The 19,888-nt window shown below is 39.7% G+C and overlaps 1 protein-coding gene across 2 annotated transcripts in view; it reads right to left on the bottom strand.

Annotated features, from left to right (window-relative positions):
* The window catches only part of unc5db (unc-5 netrin receptor Db), a 174,883-nt gene that overhangs the window by 77,261 nt on the left and 77,734 nt on the right, over positions 1–19,888 (bottom strand). For both annotated transcript variants that reach the window (XM_026343481.1, XM_026343480.1), the window contains one exon: positions 19,132–19,347. In XM_026343481.1, the coding sequence (XP_026199266.1) occupies positions 19,132–19,347 (216 nt within the window). The remainder of the gene's footprint in view (positions 1–19,131; positions 19,348–19,888) is intronic.

Genomic DNA, 19,888 nt, shown 5'->3' with positions numbered 1-19,888 from the left:
CTCAGTTCTTGGTCCTCTAAGCTACTGTTTTCCATCTAAACAACATTCCTAAGTTTCATCATTCAGTCGCATGGTTTTTCCTATCATTGCTATGCTGACGACACACAGCTCTTCCTGTCATTTCCACTGGATGATTCCACTGTCTCACTACTGTCTCTCTGCCTGCCTCGACATTGCTGCCTGGACGGGAGAGAGGCATCTTCAGCTCAACCCCTCCAAGAAAGAAATTGTTGTCTTCCCAGCCAGACATTCAATGAAACACTACATCAGAATCAACGAAGGGTCCACAGTGATTGTTCCAATTAAGTCTTCCAGAAATCTGGGGGTGGTCATTGATGATCAAGTGAGCTTTACTGACCACATTTCCTCGGTCTCAAGGGCATGCAGATTTTTCTTTTTAACATCAGCAAGATCAGACTATACAACACAACTCATTGTGTAGGCTCTGGTCATACTGTATCTCTGCTTGACTACTGCAATGTCTTACTGATAGGAGGGGTTACCATCATGCACCATCAAACCCCTGCAGATGATCCAAAATGCAGCTGCATGTCCCGTTTTAAAAGCACTTTCTCTAGAGCACTTTAATTTACAGTTCATCTCCTTGGTTTAGATATTTCCTTGCCTTGTACCTCGCTTGTAAGTCGCTTTGGATAAAAAGCATCTGCCAAATACCTAAATGTAAATGTAAAAAAGTTCTGTAATATTTATACTGATATATTTTTTCAAGGCACTTTTTATACAAATATAGGAACAGAACATTCACTCCTCTACCCACATTAGCTGCATGTACTATATTGTCTGCCTACTGTTATTGTCATGAACACCTTTGTTCAAAATCTGTGATGACACAGGAAGTATCCTAGTCATAGTTATGTTATAAAAGCCTAGCACTCCACAGAGCATCTCTCCTGCTGGACTGCTGACAGTGCTGTCAGACCAACACTCAGTCACACTACATGGCAGTTTAGGAGGTTGTTTGTTTGTGCCTTGTTCAAAAGTAGTTTAGCTGACTTCACTGACAGTAAGCACGGGAGCTGAGTGTGCTAGAGTGGCTTCAACAGACATGAGCCAACCTCATGCTGTCCACCCTCTGTTTCCATTACTTTTCTCTCCATCACAGTTAGTTTTGGGGCATTTTGGCACAGGACGTGTTTTGTAAAGCCTGCCATGTTGCTGATCCTGCACAACAATGGAGCTCAAAAGAAATTAAGTGCAGAAATTCAATTCGACTTGGTAGCCCTATAATATACACCAAAATGTATCATGCTTACACAGAATAGTAAAGAGTTCTGTGAGTTTTCAGCAATGCTTGTCTATCTTACATCTGAAATAGACTCTTTGTGATTTTTATTTAATAAGAATGGATAATAATTTGGAATGAACTGGCTGCTTACAGGTCCAATTACCGTTGGCTGCTATGTGGCTGTCGTTTGGTGAGATTCATCATGGATCTTCCAATTGATCCATTAGTCTTAGCAATTCAAATGCAATGTACCGCATTCTCGCCTTTTTGACTAACTTCAACAAAGGCCTCATTTCTACTCCCACTATGGTGTTATTGTATTATTTAAACCTGCCGAGTTATGCATCACTGTGGCTGTTGAGGAATTAAAGATTTCATGTAGAGCTGTCATGCCACCTTTAGCTGTTACCTTCCTTGTCTTGAACGCACAGTGTGAAATTGCTTGCTAACCTCCAGCCAACTGCAAGTAAATTATGATGGTAGCTGCTGAGTTAGTGGCTTTGACAGGTACCAACAGTCGATCAGAGCCTCTTTTCTACTCGATAAACCTTCCTGTCTGTTTAAAAAAAAAAAGACTGAAAGGTACAAATGCTATTTTCTGGTCAGTAGAAAAGAGTGAGCTTCTTTTGCTGTGGTTAAATAAGGCAAAAGATATCCAGTATATGTGACCATATAGTTGGAGAGGAGATAGTGAATTCATTCTGTTTGTTTATGTTAAATGGACCTTTATCAGCATGTTTTCTGATAACTTTGTGTTAACTCCTGTTTGATGCCTTTCAGGAGATCCGCACATCCTCAGTACTGATCTATGCAACATTCAACAGACAGGTGCTCTTATCTCTGGTCTGCTGTGCAGTGTCCTGCATGCTAATGAAGCTAATCTCATTGAAATCAAAATCACTTTATTTATCAGGAGCTTAACATACTGCCACAAGAGACATTATGTGTTTCTAAAGATATTGTGTACAGGTGTACAGTATGAATAAAAGTACACTGCACTCCACTTGTACCACTGCATGCCCAAAGTCACCAAGTTTAACTGGCCTCACGCAGTGCTGCACAATAAGTGATCAGAGAACACGTTGACAGAAATTGCTAGTCCTGATGATGCAAATATCATCAGGAGTAGGGGAAACAGGGGAACTCCACAAGTAAAAGGATTTGGACACTGAAATGCTCACTATATTATAAATTTGAATTTGCTTGAACAATATACTGTAATGTCCTGAAATAGGACAGTCTTAACTCATAAACATGCAAGTGTAGATGCAGTTGTTTAACATGTGTTATTAGATTTACCATCCTCATTAGGTCTTCACAATAACCACATGCAAAAGGCTTTCTATTGATATGGTTGACTTAAAACACTTTACATAATGCAACATACTGTATATAATGTATCTAAGCTTATCTAAGGTTTCTGTTTTTTGCTTTCATAAAAACTGATGCATCTCTGTTTTTACCTAATCACTGGAAAATGTCTTGTGACTGAAAGGCCTATCTGACAAAGGCTAATAATAACTGATCATCTTCTGTGTTATCTGTTTTGCCCATGTGCTTGCCTGCACTTGTGTGCCACCCACGCTGCACAGAGCCACAACAGAATTCTTCAAGTAAAACCAAGGACACCACACTTAAGATCTCAGAACAGCATTAGCACATTAGCGTCATCCTCCATCAGGGTCTCATTACATCCGCTCCAGCTCACCAACTAGGGCCGGTTTCCACACCAGAACGTAATGCTGACAGACGAGTCCTGTAGGTACTGTTCTGAAAACTGTCCCTGCTGTTCGGTAACTGGAGCACTTAAAGGACTGAGGCTTTGTTCAGAATGAATCCCCAAATTAGCCACCATTTCACTCTGCCCACATTCATATTGCATACCAGCAAAACTGGCTTGCACACAACAACGTGCACAGAGCCATTAGATTCTATTTCACATATGTTTTTGTGGAAGGATATTTGATAGTACACAATTTTTTATTCCTCCCAGAGTAGAAGAACTTTTATCTTCCAACTCCATTAGGCCCTGTGCCGACTTCTCAGCTCTGTAACCAGAGACAGTCCCAACCCACAGCTGTGTCTCCTTGAAATAATACCCAATTTCAAGACAGCAAAACGTGAAATCAAGCCTGACTAGCCCAAAACAAACTAACAACTCACACATCTTGCGATGTTATGAAATGCCAAGAACAATTGTGACACTACACAGAGATGGTGGAAAACAGCAGCAATTAGAAATACAGCGCCTCGTAAACAATGAACAAGAAAATGTGGTTTTGTACTCTCTTTCTGTGTCTAGATGAGGAGTTAAATGCAGATTGATGCATCAAGTCGACCCACTCAAGTGAAAAGTCATTACTAACTTCGCTATTTTGTCTGTAACTGGATTCAGCTGTGGCGTGTGTAGCAAAAGGGTGAGGGGTGGGGGTGTTCTGTTTGTTTCCACATTTATCCCTTTTTCCCCTTCTTTCAAATTCAGGTAGCTTCTCTAAAATGTGTTTTCCTACACCATATTGAGCACATTAATTCTAATCATTAGAACCTCACTCCTTTGTAGCAAAATTTGTCTAAATTACGTCCGCATTAGCTTAATTTTCTCCACAAGTGGAAATCATTTGGTTGCTATACTGCAGTGCAGCACTGCCAAATGAGCAGAGAGGAAAACAGTGAACCTATAGGTATGGGGTACAGGAGCCATTACTACAATCCATTCAGTTCATGTATTACCACATTGACAGCTGTGTCTAATTTCGCGGCAGGATGTCTGTCTTGTTCTTTTGGGGCATAAGGCCTCATCAGGGCTGTGCCCTTGTCACAATTCTGTTTGCTATATTCCTGGACAGAATCTCAAGGTGAAGCACAGGTGTATAGTCTATCATCTCTGCTTCTTTAATAGAGTACGGCTGCTGGCTACATCAGGCACGAGAGTAAAACAAAGCAGGGTGTAATGTGTGGGGATGAGGCTTTGCACCCCCACTTGTGATGCTGCCGTCAGGAATATTAAATGTTGCAAGTTCCTAATTCAAAGCATTTGATGAGTCATCGTCTAACGATGCAACCATTCTTCATTTTGACAAGTTCATTCATTAAACATAAACAACACTAAACACCGTTTTTGCAGTTTCTGTAGAGACTGCCATATTGAATGACATCAGAGTGTCAGCTTCTTATAGAAGTACTTAAAACTGGCAGGAGTAGGAAATGTCCATACTCCAGTGTAACATGAGGCTACATTATGCTTGGGGGATTGCTCGCTTGGATGTAAGTCACTGCCCCAAGTGAAGAAGTATCTTGCCTAAGAATCTTTGGGAGAGAAGTTGGGGAAGGAAATGAAATGAATGCATATACTAGATAGCCTACTAGATGGTTTTGGGGTTGAGACTGAAGATGAGACCAATACTCTCCTAAGAGTATGAACTTTTGGTCATGAACAATAGAGGCCTAGGGAACAAGAGGCCATAATCCCTTCACAAGATGTTTGGGCTCACAATTACATGCACAGTAAGTTGGTGCCACCTAGGCATTTCATTCAAATGTCTCCAAGAAGGGAACCTCCCATTGAGGTATTCTCACAATGTCAAACTGGCAAGATCAATAGATCAACAATATGCTGAACGGATTGCATACTGTATCCCACTGTATGGGAAAACATTGGGTTCCTGCATCGGGAGCTGGAGAAAATGGCAAAAAGAATGTATGTATGGGCAACCTTGTTAAGTGTGTACCTATTATGATCCAGACCTAGAGATATGAGGCAGAAAATGTATGAATGAATAGATAGATGGATGAAAAATTGAACCTTTGAGACACTTCATTCTCCAAATTGCGTATCACATATCCACAATATCCTTGGTTCAGTCCCAAACTATCTTTATTATACGTCACGCCTTCCCATTCTGAATTTTATTCAGTTCGAATGATGCATCACTAAGCAGCTTCTGGAGTCGTTCTGCTCCCTTACTTTCATTGATAAGTGTAACCAAGCATCGTCCCAAGGCTCAAAATTGGATATAAAAACAGTAGTGCCTCAGGTATTAAAGTTGAATCTGCTGACTCACCATTTGTTACAAAGGGCTCCTTTCTTACAACCTGGTCCTCAGCTCTGGCAGCAAACATGAGGAAGGACTAAATAAAATCATCTCAAGGAAAAAGAGAAGTTATAATCCCCTCTTTCCCCCGAGGAGTCTATAGTGGTGGTAAAAAGGTGTGTGTGTATATGTGTGTGAGGTGTATTGTCAGACCTGCATTCGGTTAACAACCCCATTAACTGGCTCACAAAGCAACCCTGGGGCAACGATAACATCAATCCCAGCTTTAGAGGCCATTACATTTCAGCCTGAGATATACGCGCTGCGCTGGAAAAGCGAGGTGAGCCTGCGGTGGCAGAGTAGCTGGAAGGGTGGTAAGGTGTCACTACCCGTTTGTCAAGTCCAACCCTCCGTCCACTCCAGCAACCCCATCCTGACCACACGCACATGCATATACACACACTGACAAAACTCCAACAAGCACCCGCGCCCCCCTCTAGGATGCTTGGCAGGTGTGGACTGAGGCCGTTTATCTGCTTTAGTCAGGCCTTCACACTCCACAAATACACAAACCAGCACACACACCCCAAAAATGCACCATCTCCACTATGCAGCGACGCACACTGTAAACACAATGTCAATATAGACATATGTATGCACCAACACGCATCATTAAATGCGTACAATCCAGCACGCACCATGAAACATCCTCAAGCCACATGCAGGCGTACACACAATATCCCTAAGTGAAGCTACTGTGTCATTATGTATATACTGTACGTGTGCTCACCAAAACCTGATATGACAATGTGTACACACTGATAAATATTTACCACCCTCACCCCCCCCACACACCATCCACTCGCACATACACACATGATTTGGCTTCAGCAGCGTATGAAGGCAAGAGCTTTGTCCTCTCGCTGCTCACCGATGATAACATTCACACTCCATAGATGTTGGAATGAAAGGTCACAGATTTTTTGTCCCAGTCTTTTCCTTTTCCTTTTGCTTTATATGCAACTGTTGAACACCAAGCGTCTATATAGAAACATGTTTGTTTGGGACTCTAAGTGCTTAATAGCTGGATTCCTCAAAGGAAGGCTTAACTGCGTCAATTAAAATCACATAAAGGAAAATGTGCGAGTCCTAGCAGCATAAACACGTCTCCTCTTTTAGAACAAACAAGGATAAAGAGTTTCCCCCTGATAGAGCCAGGTGGATGCTGATTTCCTCTCACACTCCTGTGTTGGAGGCAGTAATCACAATTAGGTAAGTGCCAAGAGAGGCGACGCCGATGAGTGACGGTTTCTAACAACCCCCCACTGTCCTGCACATATGGGTGGGAGGGGACTGGTATACACCCAGGGGATCAGTCAGATCGCCCAGTGGGCACCCTGCAGAGCTTCTCCCAGATATGGTGAGACAGGAAGGTTTTCATGGCAACTGTGTGAGGAAGTGTTGAGGGTTTCTTCACAATAGGAAATAGGACAGAGTTTACTTCAGGGGATGGAGCTAAGAAAAATCCGCCTACACTGAGTTTACTAATCTCCTGAGGCAGACAAGAATTGCACTTATGAAACTCTTGGTTTGCATTACAGTGAGTGGCATCAAACAGAAGTTTGTGATGATAGCAGGTTTCAAGGATGTGTATTCATTTTTACTGTGAATTAGAAGATCCCACTATTAGCTTTCCCTCACTGCTTTACATGCAGGAAATATAGGATTATAATAATGGCATACTTTATTGATCCCCTTGGGGAAATTGTGGTTAGACAGCTGCCAGACATATTGGCGCTACTATGGGGTATTGGTGTCTTGTCCAAGAACACCTCAACCTCGACTTGTAGTCATGATGAACTAGGAATCAAACCACTAACCTTGGGGTTTGTAAACGACTGCTCTACCAAATGAGCTACTAATAATTAGCCTGCTCTGACTCTTTAAAATAACTCACAACCCTCCTTCCAAAGAACACAGCACAATCATTTGCAAGCCATTTGAGGTTGAAAATGTTAGTTGAAAAAGCACCAAGATAACATATCAAATGCATTTTGTATTTTTGAAGTTGACTCAGCAAGATCTACATTTTCTCATTTTTAGCCTGGAGAATGCAGCAACCAGTCTCCAAAAACAATTTTCCTCTTTGTCTCAATACATCTTAAATGAGCTTAGACCTAGAGGAGGCAGCAGCACTTCTCGATCTTGTTTATGTATGTGTTTTTTCTTTGAATAGTAGAGTTTTAACTTGCATTTGTTGACGCAGTGCCGGACCACTTTATGGATAATATTTTTCCTGAGCCTATGGAGTGATTTTCACCACAGAAATGTGTCTCTTTTTATTGCAATATTACCTGTGGGCCTGATCCAGTATTGTTTTTTCTTTGATATGTGTCGTTGTATTGTATATATTTACAGTTAAATATAGCTTTCTAATGATTTGAAGATCACTGAATTCTGTCTTATATGTTTTGGTAACAACTTGGTAATTATTTTATACACTTTCTTGGCTTTTAACTAAAAAAGAATGAAATGAAATCTAGTAGAATAAATGTTATTCTCTTTTAATAGATTAAAATTCTGGTTTCTGGTATTCTGCGCTGCCTGTTATACTGCAGTGCCTTGAAAACTGTTCACTTGTTGCTTACAAAGTGAAAAGACGCAGGTCTCCTTGCAGTGCACCAACATAAACCATGTTAGTAACATGGTAGCTCAACACTGAACCTAAACGGTTTGTAATCGTTCATGTGATGAGTGATCAACGTGAGCAGCGTTTTGTTCGTTTGCTTGTTTTTACAGCAATATTAGTAAGTGCAGACTAAACCATACAGCAACTACAGTCACCTACTAATTTGAATTCCTCCGATCATCATGGGACACTTGAACTCCCTAGTGAGTGACAAACTAATGAAATTTTTGGCTGCAGCTCCTTATGGCAGGGTGAGGCAGATTCCATTACAGGCTTTACACAGTGACACCCCACAACACTGTCGAGTCAAGCCCTAATCCCATATTGGTCTAAGCCTTGGTAATATTCTTTTCATATAGCTCTCTTCATATTTCTCCTCCTCTCATGTCTCAGATACATATCAGCAGAGTTATTAGTAGAGTAGAAGGAATGAAATACATCTAGAAAAATTAGACAGCCGCAGCAGCTTATCCAGGTTACAATAGAGTGATTCACTTGCCTAAAAATCTGCCTGTATCCGAACTGCCCTGTAATGAAGTGAAATCATAGATACTATAAGTGTGATTTGAATGAAAGCAGCTGCTTGTGCAGTCTGTGATTGTCTGTGAAGACAATGATTCAGATATTTCTTAAAAGTAAAAAACTTACCAAACTGTATTTTATTTTTTTCAACACTGAGCTGTTCTGCTGTTGAAAGAGCTAGATATAATATACCAAAGTACATTATCTTTTACTGAGGTTAAATGTCATATCAAAGATCATGGCTGCTACATTAGAAAAAAAAAAAAGAAAGCAACAGTTTAATATGATATTGTGAAACCACAAAGCTCACAGTGACACAACGAGCCTGATAACGATATCATCATCATCATTAAAAAGCTTAAATAGGTTTAAAACAGTTGTCTCTGGATTATATACTTCATGAAGTGAAGGATGGATGGATGGATTGCCATTGAATGTAGTACAGACATTGGTACACATGGTGCTAAGACTAGCCTAGCTGCTTGTAAAGTTAGCAACCCATTTAACTCATCATTTTGAATATTTCAGCATGCTGTTAGCATTTATCTCCAAGCATTACCAGGTCATGAGTTAGTATCACAGCTAGTCTTTTCTGTTCAGCTCAGCACATACTGTATATACCACAGATGCACCAACTGCAGTTTTCATGACTTCTTGACAATTTCCTTTTTTAAACCTATAATTGGCAGCATGCATAAACATAAAAAAAAAAGTTTTAAGTAAATCTTTTACATTTTCTATCTTTCTCTCCGTCTCATTTAAACAGATGCTTCAGGTTACTGGAAAAAACCTGCAGCATTTGTACTTTTCCAGATGTACACAGGTGCAACAGTTAAAGGAAACAGCAGTATATAACTAGGCACTGAATGTTATTGTGGTTGTTCCTCCTTGCCTTCTTCACTCCCATTAAAGATCTTGATGTGACTGACTGTGTAACTGTGCGTGACAGAGCATATGAGAAGGTGGAGTTTTGAGTGGCGTTTATCTAGTGGCCGACTTGAACCCTCGTGTGTAAAATGTGATCAGAACAGAATTATTCATCTCAGACTGATGAGCTGGTCTCAGCTGATCAAGCCTAAAACTGGCCTATTCCAATCTCCAGCTGATCGATCAGTGCAGCTCTACACAAACATACACAAAAAATATTGAATAACCACAGTGAATCGAAACTATTTATTCAGGTCAGGTGTGTGTGTGTGTGTGTGTGTGTGTGTGTGTGTGTGTGTGTGTGTGTGTGTGTGTACAGTACGGTATAGAAATCCATATAAATGTTAGAATTCCACCATCAGTCAGGTTATAATTGATAAAGAGAAAATCTGGGGATTTTGAATGCTTCTTATTGCAGCCTTATCCTTGACAGTGTGATGGACATCATTTATAGATATGTTCAGAGCCATTCGTGAAATGGAGCCAACAGTGCCAAGCGTCTCGTCATTATTTATTGGATAAAGCATGTTCATCAAAATTCATATAAATTCTTGATCTAATTTCACCATTGCCGGGTAGCTTTTGTAATTCAATAAATCTTATTTAGCATGAAAATAGGTGGATGGAATCCTTTTAATAACAAGAAGACAGATATTTGAGATCTCATCAGGATATTCTCATAATTGCATTGAGCACGTTGCTGTGCATGTAGCCCGCTGAGAATAAAGGAAATGATCTTGATCATTGCATATCTCATGATGACGATCTTAGTCTTCTCTTCTCTGCTCATCTTAGTCTTCTTCATTGTTAAGCTGCTGTAATATATGGAACTGGCCTGGTGAGAACATCATGACTGTGAAAGAGTCAGCTCTACTTCCTCAGAGCTTCACCCAGCTCTGGTGTCCAAGAAGAGATTAATCGTGTATTAAAGGAAAGCTACCCCCCCCCCCCCCCGTTTCCTTACACTGCTGTATATGATCAATGTGTGATATTACTGAGTGCACTCAAGGATTGTGATGAAGTGTCTTTGGTGTCCCAGTTTCACCTCGGCCTGCCTCATCTAGTACTTCTACGTTTCCCAGAATGCAATTTAACAACAGCATGTGATCTTGCTGTTTTTTTCAAGCAAATAAATGCTGGTGCTAAAAATCCGAAGATATTGTTAACTCGGGCGTTTCTATAGTCTGGACCTTTCTCTAATCACCAATTGCATTGTGGTCCGGCGATGCTGCTGTGGGTGGGTTTCCTATGTGAAGGATTTCAAGCAGCAAAATATCCACTGTATGTCCTTTATTTTTGTTTCAAAGTGACATTGAAATGAACTCGCTAAAATGTAATCTGCAAACAGCCGCTGACATTGCGTTTTAGAGATGAAGCTGGAATAATCTATAAAAATGCAAACAATATCCATGCACACACTTTGCAGGAGTGCCTGTCCTCAGGTGCCGCACAGCACACAGTGCAGATACACACGGTCCTCCCTTGGTGCCTCCTGCTGCCAAACTCAAGGGCATTGTCAGCTTTATCTGCACCTAGTGATTCATCAGGCTAGTTGGTAAATAAGAGATGCTATCAGGTGCTCCTGGTGGCATTGAGGGCCCATGTCCTAATCAATAACATTCCAATTCTTCACTGATCTCCTCCTCTGATTAGCCACACTAATCCAATACACAATGTTGCTGTCTATTACTGAGCTAGGACAAAGCCTTCCCGTTAAGACCGCCCTTATCTGGAGTTTTGCGTTTACTACTGATATGAGGCGGGCCTATGCTAGGGGCTACAGCGAGGACATCCTTGGGCTCTTCTAATTGCTAATCCACTTGGACCAGGCGATAGCAGGGAGATTTCTCTCAGCCTGGCAGTGCCATGGGCAGTTAGGAAAAGGGAATGTGAGATGTAACCAGTCGGGTGGAGTAAGTTGAGGTGAAATGGTTAAGAATTTTTCAACTCACCCTAAAAGGGAACAGGAGATAGTGGAGTGGCAAGGAATAATAAAACAGGTTAAGAAAAGGAGGGGTGGGCGGGCTGTCAGTCAATAAAGAGCAGCAATGGCAGCAGGCACTTACTGATGTGAGAACGCTGATGAACAAGCCAAGCCTAATTTGAGTTAATGAATATGAAATATGCATCGAATTTCCTTTTCAAAATGGTCTTCAACGAGCATAACTGATGGAAGAGGAAATTAATCTGTATTAAGCAGCCGTGTTTAGCTTCCACAGGCTGATTATACCATGGATGTGGTTCGGAAATAGTAGTCATGTTACACACATTAGTCCACAGACCTCTGAATTATACAGTCCACATTCAACATTCACATTTTGTTTTTACACGGCCTCATTTGTATAATTCAAGTGAATTCAACTTGAATACTTTTAAATCCCCATGTGTACAGAATATTTGGTGCAAGTGGCTGTATCAAAAGGACACTTAAGCAGTACACCCTCAAAATCATCCATGAATCTGATCTGAACAGTGAGGTATAAAGCCAACTTTCACTAGGATACTCTAAAACCGTATACCATTAGAATTTTAAAGGGTCTATTATCACATCAAATCGCATAGGGACTTCAAATTACTGTATTTGCATTTCCTATTGATACATAAGTGTCCTCTGAGGTTCCCAGTGGACTATAAATGCTACAGGGCAAGGCCTGTCTAACAAGCTGTGATAGTGGGTAGATAGCGACTGTCTTTTGAAAGACTTTGTAATTTCCTACAGATGCTATAAGCCATGCACTGGAAGCCTGAACATATCTAAATATTACTCAGGAGAGGCGCATGTGAGAACATCAGTGTTTGAGTTGACTGTATGGATATTCCTTGAGCACCCGGGGACAAAGTCAGATTGATGTGTGATCTCCGGCATGTTATGTCATTCCTCTCACACATTCTACCCAGGCGCCTCTGCTCCTCGCTGAAGACAAGCAGAGTTTCTCTCGAGATGAGAATGCATCTTTGATTCTCCTGACGTTGTTCAGAGTTTGGAGAGTTTATGTGAAAACAGCTCATTTTGTGAAGGTGAAGGGTTTAGAAACGCCCCCCCCTCAACTACTTTGATGAAAAGTAGTAACAATTTGTATGTTTAAGCATCAATATATCATAAATGTTTTTACACTTTCTTGATAAATTACTCTGATAAATTACTCTCTGTAGCTGCCCCTCTCTTTTTTTCCTTAGCATTTCAATATAAAGAACATAATGAGAGTGATTTCCTGCAATTAGACCTTCACGGCTTTTTTTCTGCTTGATATTACATATTGTGTTTTACAACAGAACGGTGAGTTTATGTTCAATAAAAGCACAACAGTGATTATTTTGAGCACTCACTGTTGCTCCTTCATCGTTTCGTGTTTTGTCTCATTTTGAATTGGCTGTATTTGCATGCACACCGATAATCCCACAATAATGATACTGAAACTAACAATAGACCTTTTTCAAGGCGCACATTTAGTCTTAGCTGGAAAAGCACAGGTGGAACAAATGACATTAATGATTGCTCAATTCCATTTGGTGTTACAGTACAGTAAGCCATGGCAGGTTTCCTGTTAACAAATAATTCATTATTATGGTGGAAAACACATTTCCACACTATGGTGATGATAATTTGTGTGCATGTTTACTATAAATACAGCACCTGACCAGAATCCTATGAAATGACTGTCTAATACAGTACATTGTTGCTTTGCGTACCTTATTATGCCTCCACATCAGCAATGGCCAGAGCTGAAGGCATTAACCTCATTACCTTTAGCAGAATATTCCTCTTATTTATATAGTATATGTCATTATGGTATGTGATTAAGTTTTCACATTAACAGCCTACTGACACAGCTTATCTTCTTTTAACACTGAAAGTACCGATTCAGAACGAAAAGTTGGTCTTGGTTTATTGACATGATACTGACATTTGAGCTGGAATATTTTGAAACTGAGAGAAAGAGACACCCAGTCCTCTCACATTGTACAAAGGTGCTATAGAGTGATACCTCCTACCTGCAATAGGCAATCTTTGGCTAAATATGGCACTGTTGACTTGCGCAAAGTGCACACACAGACAATAGCATGTTTGTTCTGTCATCATGGAATTAAAGTTATTGACAGCTAATCTGCTCATTAAGTATTCACGGTATTCCACTGTTCTCACAAACATAAAAGACAAACAGGTGGCTAAATACTACTGCTATTACTGCAAATTCTGCTAATATATTTGGGAGGCCTGACAAAGTGTTGTCTCTGGGAAACACTAAAGCTGGTACATGTCAAGTAACATCCACATGGATCCAAGGTTTTCCTGCAGAACATTGCCCAAAGCATCATACTGCCTCCTCCAGCCTGCCTTCTTCCCATAGTGCATCCTGGAGCCATGTGTTTTCTAGGTTAGTGACGCACACACACTTGGACATCTACGTGACGTAAATGAAAAGTGATTGCTCCATGGTCCAGTTCTGATGCTCACATGCCCACTGTTGGTGCCTTCAGTGGAGGACAGGGATCTGCAAGGGCAGCCTGGACTGTGGCTATGCACATACGCAACAAACTGCGATGCACTGTGTATTCTGACACCTTTCTATCAGAACCAGCATTAACTTCTTTAGCAATTTGAGCTACAGTAGCTCGTCTGTTCGCTCCCTACCTCCATCAATAACCGTTGGCTGCTCATGACTGTGTCCCCAGCTTTCCACTGTTCCTTCCTTAGACCACTTTTGATAGATACTGACCACTGACAGATAGACAACACCCCACATGGGAACACCCCAAAAAGCTGTAGTTTTGGAGATACCTCTGCCATCACCATTTGACCTCCACCACCATTGACTTTACATTTTATGACAAATTAATGCAAAAAAGCCGAGACATTCAAAAAGGACCACATACTTTTTCTTGTCACTGTAAAACATTGTTATGCTGTTTGCCTGCTTCACAAATTAGGAGCACAGATGCTCCACATATATCTAGTTTGCATTGCATTTGTAACATTAGCATGTATGAAAACTCTTTCCTCCAAAGATTTCCACTCAACACACAAATAAATAAATAAAATGAAATCTACCAGATGTCCTGCACTAATGGAAAAACTATATAATAACCTCTAATGATCTATATACTGTATAAAAGATGAATAGAGTTCAAATGGGTGAAATTTCCTATTTGACAAACTGTGTGAAACATTTTAATTGAACAGTTCTAAACTGAAAATCTAAATGCTTGTCCAATAAGCTCTTTTCAGACATGCATTGGAACTCTAACCCTAAACTTATCAAGACATTACTCAGAGAAGCAAAAGTCCGAAGCAGTTGGTCTGGACATTAAATGGACTTCACCCAAACAGGTCACTAGTACAAAGACAGTGTAATATTCATCTGAGCCCATGTGGGAATACAGGTACAGGACTGCACAGTTTTAGTCATGCACAAGCATCTCACTGAAGATGTTGCTTAGACAAATGGCTTTAGAACTGTTAAAGCTCAATCTAAATGGAATGGAGTTATTATTAGTGCTATCTGATGTGTTCTTTGACATGTAGAAACACTGACACTTTTAATGCTACGAGCTACCACTTCAGTTCATTTATAGACTGGCATGTCTTTCCCCCTATGTTGAAAAGAGAAAGAAAACACTGGTTAATTACAGTGTTTGCACAAAGATAGCCACAAGGGTATCACAGTAGCATCTTGTCAGAAAGATCAGGTTTGAGGTTAGAGGCAAACTATGGTGTTCTGGGTGAGGCAACCGAATCATTAATCATACTATTTTCTTTAGCATGGAAACAGGAATATTAATAGAACTGTCTTCATGTGAACAACTCAGTAATGTCTTAGTGGAATTGTTGTTATTGGGTATAATCAGATTATTTAGTGCATACGCCTTCTGTCTTGTGATTAGTTTTGCTATTGTTACAAGCATGACAGAACCAGTTTGACAGTTTTTTTACTGTCAAACTGGTGATAATGAAGTCAAATATCTGTCCATAAATCAGGTTAAAATGCCATTGAATAAACATGAATACATTATAACACCATCAATGCACATATAAATATTGAGTTTGCAGCCTGTTCCACTGGCCCCTAGTAGCAAACAAACAAAGAAACAACTAGTGCTGCTTTAAAGTTTTTTATTTAAAAATCTGTCATTTTAAAAGATTAATGACTAAATGATAAAGTGGTGTAATTATAATTCAATCTAAAGTTACAGAATCTAAAGTTTGCTAACATAGCTATGACTTTTCAGGCCAAAAGCACTATAGCAGCAAAACTGTCGAAGGCGTTGAATTGAGCAAGGAATTGTTTTACTGTTTGAATTTTCATTTGTAAGATGAACATTTCTAATTTTTAAAGTTTCCAAAGTCATGCTTTATTTCTGAAATGTGTCAGTTATTTTTAATGGTGGTTTGGTACCACAGCAAGCCACATGTAGTAGCCTTGATGCAGAGCAGGGTTTTGGTATAGTTTCTCACTCTAATCTGTCAAATCCACTGATTAGCTTCCCTCCCGCTGGATGTTGTTATGGCATATGCAGTGAGCTGCCGAATACCACCAAGTGAACTTTCCCTTGTACTCTTCCTTTGCACACAGAACAGCAAAAGCTCCAAATTTCATTTTGCCATTATCAAGCTTGCAACAATTTCACAGCACAGCAATCACACCATAATGAACTTCCAGAAGCAATTAAAGCCTCTTTCCTGTGGAGGCACTTTCATGAATGCAAGAAAGACGCCTTTCTCACAGACTCTAATCACAAAGCATTCCAGCCGAGGTGTCACATTGGCTTTGTTGTTTGCCAGAAATCCCTTCAGGAGGCCTCGGTAAGGTCTTCTAATCAACACACTTCCACCTGACAAAAACTAATGTGATTTAATTGATATGGCACGCCACTGATTCCATCACACTTCAAATGATAACATAGTCCCTGCAACGCATAACAGTTAACATGTATTGGCTGTAGACCTTGTTTAAACAGCATTTACAGATCATTTTAAGGTTTCCAGCTGGTCTAGCCTGAGGGTCCACATATCTCATCAGTGAATACACTAAGTCATAGTTAGCACAGAGTTACTTAATGCCTACTTGTTTAAATTTCTGAACTCATAAACAGCAATAAAAAAGAGTGCACTGAGTTTAAACCCAATGAGCAGAAATAATTGCAACAAGGAAATGCACTTTGTACATATAAATAACAATCTAAATCATTCTAACAGAATTTAGAAAAGCATCAGTCTCATTGAGGCTTAAAAAAGCCCTTTAATTTGATGTCATGAGGCATTATGGTAGGTCTCTGTTAAAACGGGGAAACAAAGGTTTTAGTAATTTAGGATTTCATTTCTATAAAGTTAAAGGACAAAGACACGTGTAAAAAAAAAAGAATATTTGTCCCCACATTTACAACAATGCAACATTCCTGTCTTTCAAATGGTGAGTTGTCAGCTGCTAATTCTGGCTTTTTGGTATAAATTTGCAGTCACAACACAAAGTAAACTAAATTTATTTTGTAAAATCTATGGACGGTTCATTTAATATATAATGTAATGTAATACAGTAGCCTACCCATCTTTGTTCCGACTTCAAAGGTGTGGCAAAAAATTGTAAACACACACTTCTTTTTGACTAGGAAATATCATAGACATAGAGGAAAGAACTCGATGCTAACAGGATCCCTGTTGTGCCCCAATGTTTAACTTTGCTCCTGAGAGACAGAGGTATACCAACTCTTATACTTGGGATAATTGTTGCTGCATCACCAAGTTGAAGCTGTGCTGTGACTGTGCTCAATTTAAAGTGGAGCTCAATTGGATAAGCAAGGTCACAAATGTATTCAAGCACCAATAAGAATTTAGCAATATTTCAATGAATGCATGACAGTGGTGTGGTTGTTTGGTTACTGGATGATTTTCTGATTTTCAGTTTTACTTACAGGGAGTAATTTAATTATGAATTATGAAGTTACATGCAAACAATACAAAGAATATAGGAAAATACATGGTGCTTTAAACTAAAAGTCACATGTTGACATTAAGTACTAAAGGGAGTTTTTGCTTGCCATATGACTTTCAATATTTCTATATCATCTGTATCACTGAGTTCACATTCTAATTAAAAGGTATTCAGTGTTCTGTACAAGAATTTAGTGAAATCTCCACTCTCCTCCCACACTAATAAAAACGTTCTTTAAGCTAGGGTGACTTGACCTCCTTGCTGGTAATGAACTACAAGTTAGCTGCCCTGAAATGAAATATTAATTTGCAATAAATGTGCAGTAAACTTACAGTAGGAACAATAACACTGTGCCACTCTTCTACATAACCTTTCCAAAGATGCAGTCTCACCAAATGGCACGTACCTACTGCAAATGTTATTTTAACCTGCTGCTAAATTAAAGTCTATTCTCTTACTTTATTGGTAAAAGATTATTGACAGAGAAAACTATAATATTATTACTGAAGAATTTAAATGAGTTATACTGCAGTTGTGACACCATGTGAATATTTTTCAACATCAAGTTAAAGGTCATTGTTATGCTCGCAGGTTATGGTTCAGTAGAACACCAACAGTATCAGAGGGTGGATACTCGAACAGAATCGAGGGTTTGGAATAAGTTATTTAAAAATGATGCTCAGGTAAAGGAAGGGGTCAGCCTCGTAGGTCAAACTTCAAGCTCAACAGGCATTAATGCAGTGCACTGTAGTCTAATTGCTTCACTATGTTCCTTCTGCAAGAAAAACAGCACAAGTTGAACTGCATAGAGTTCAGGTTGTGTTCATACATGAAATACAATACCCTTGTTGGGTACAGGTTGGGTTGGGTTTGGCCAGCACACTCTCGTGTTCAGATTAAGTTTGGACAGCACAATTCAGACCAAGTGTCTCGATAAGGCAGCATCTAGTAGCCACATGGCGTTTAAAGCGTGAAAAATTGTGCACATAGGGAGGAGGTTAGGGTGGATGAAAACAAAAAGCAGGATTTTGAAATGTGAGAGAGCAGTTCATTTCGAATTTATTTTCTAAACCTAAACCAGCACCATGTTGTTCCACATTTACTTTCATAACCATGATAACCAGGGTCTGGTCCATGATATCACAGTACAACCACCTACTTTCTGGTGGAGCAAGGACCTACTGATTCTAATAACAACACCTATTGAATGATGTCAGATCTGAAGCATGTGCAGGTTAATAACTTAATATAACTAGTTACTGTAGTAGTTAAATATACTTAATTGTTGCAGTATTAAATAAATTCTATCACTTTCTTTGAGGAGATGAGCAGGACGAAAAACTAGAGCATTTTAATTTTCAGTCATCACACTATGATAAACCTTCATGCAACAGAGAAACAAAGACCCTACCAAAACAAATCAATCGCTGGAATTTGTGATTACCACTTGAATAGTTTTTCGTACCAAATGGAAAAGGTTATCAGACATGAAAGCTTTCTGTACAATTGTATTTTGTCCTTGCTTTTTTAACTGCAAAATAACATGGATGGAAATAAAACAGCATTCAAATTAAATGTTTTTTAACAAGGAAATGCACCATGCATTACTGTGAATCAGGTTTAAAACAATGATTTTTTTTACATTTCATATTAAAAATCAGCAGGGCACTCAAATGAATGTGCTTCAGTCTCAGGTTGAGGTTGAATTTCCCAAAGGCTAGGCTATATGGTATGTATGTAAACCAAAAGTTGCATCAACCATTGGCTTAAACTAAAGCTTCATCTTACCGGTGTTGAGGTCCTTATATTCCTGGGAGAAGTGCTCGTTTTGATGCACCCACTCCCCATTACATTTGAAGAAGATTTGTAAGGCAGGCGCAGCTCGACACCGCAGCTTGATGGGGTTGCTCTTGACAATGTAGGCGTCCTCCGGCTCCTGGATGAAGTGCGGCAGGGTGCCCTGCACCGAGGGTAAGGAGTCGGGCTGAGCATTACCTGTAGCACCTGCAAATTAAGACACTGGTTACTCCACTGTGTGTGTTTGTGGTGAAGAGAACACTAAAAAAAGCCAAGCCATTTCCAGTTTGATACACAATTTAGCAGTAAAAACACTTTCAAGTATATCACATTATTGTTATTATTTGTACTTTTTTTACTAAAAACAGCAAAACAGCAACTGCTAGCAAATTTAAAATGATTGCTCAGTGAACAATGTTTTGAATTCTCCATTCATCCGAGGAAGCATATTGTAGAAAGGCAAAGTATATACAGAGAGCAATTTGTCCCCCATTTGAACAAAACTGTTCTAGTCAGAGCAATCTGGAGATGAATGAAATCGGAGCAGACCAAGTGGAGAGGAATTAGGAGGGGACTGATTACCCAAATTGTGGCTGTGGAGTCTGAATACATCTTATCTCAGCCACAAGACATGGATTTAGGTCCACACAAAAACATCCTTTGTGCCGTTGCCAACGTTCTCCCGTCTTTAACGACAATTCACAGCAGGTTATCCCTCCAGTTTAGCAAGTGCACAGCCCAGTTCACG

The sequence above is a fragment of the Anabas testudineus genome, chromosome 9 (assembly GCF_900324465.2).
Source record: "Anabas testudineus chromosome 9, fAnaTes1.2, whole genome shotgun sequence".
In the NCBI taxonomy this organism is placed as follows: domain Eukaryota; kingdom Metazoa; phylum Chordata; class Actinopteri; order Anabantiformes; family Anabantidae; genus Anabas; species Anabas testudineus.
This window is presented reverse-complemented; position numbering and strand designations above follow the sequence as displayed.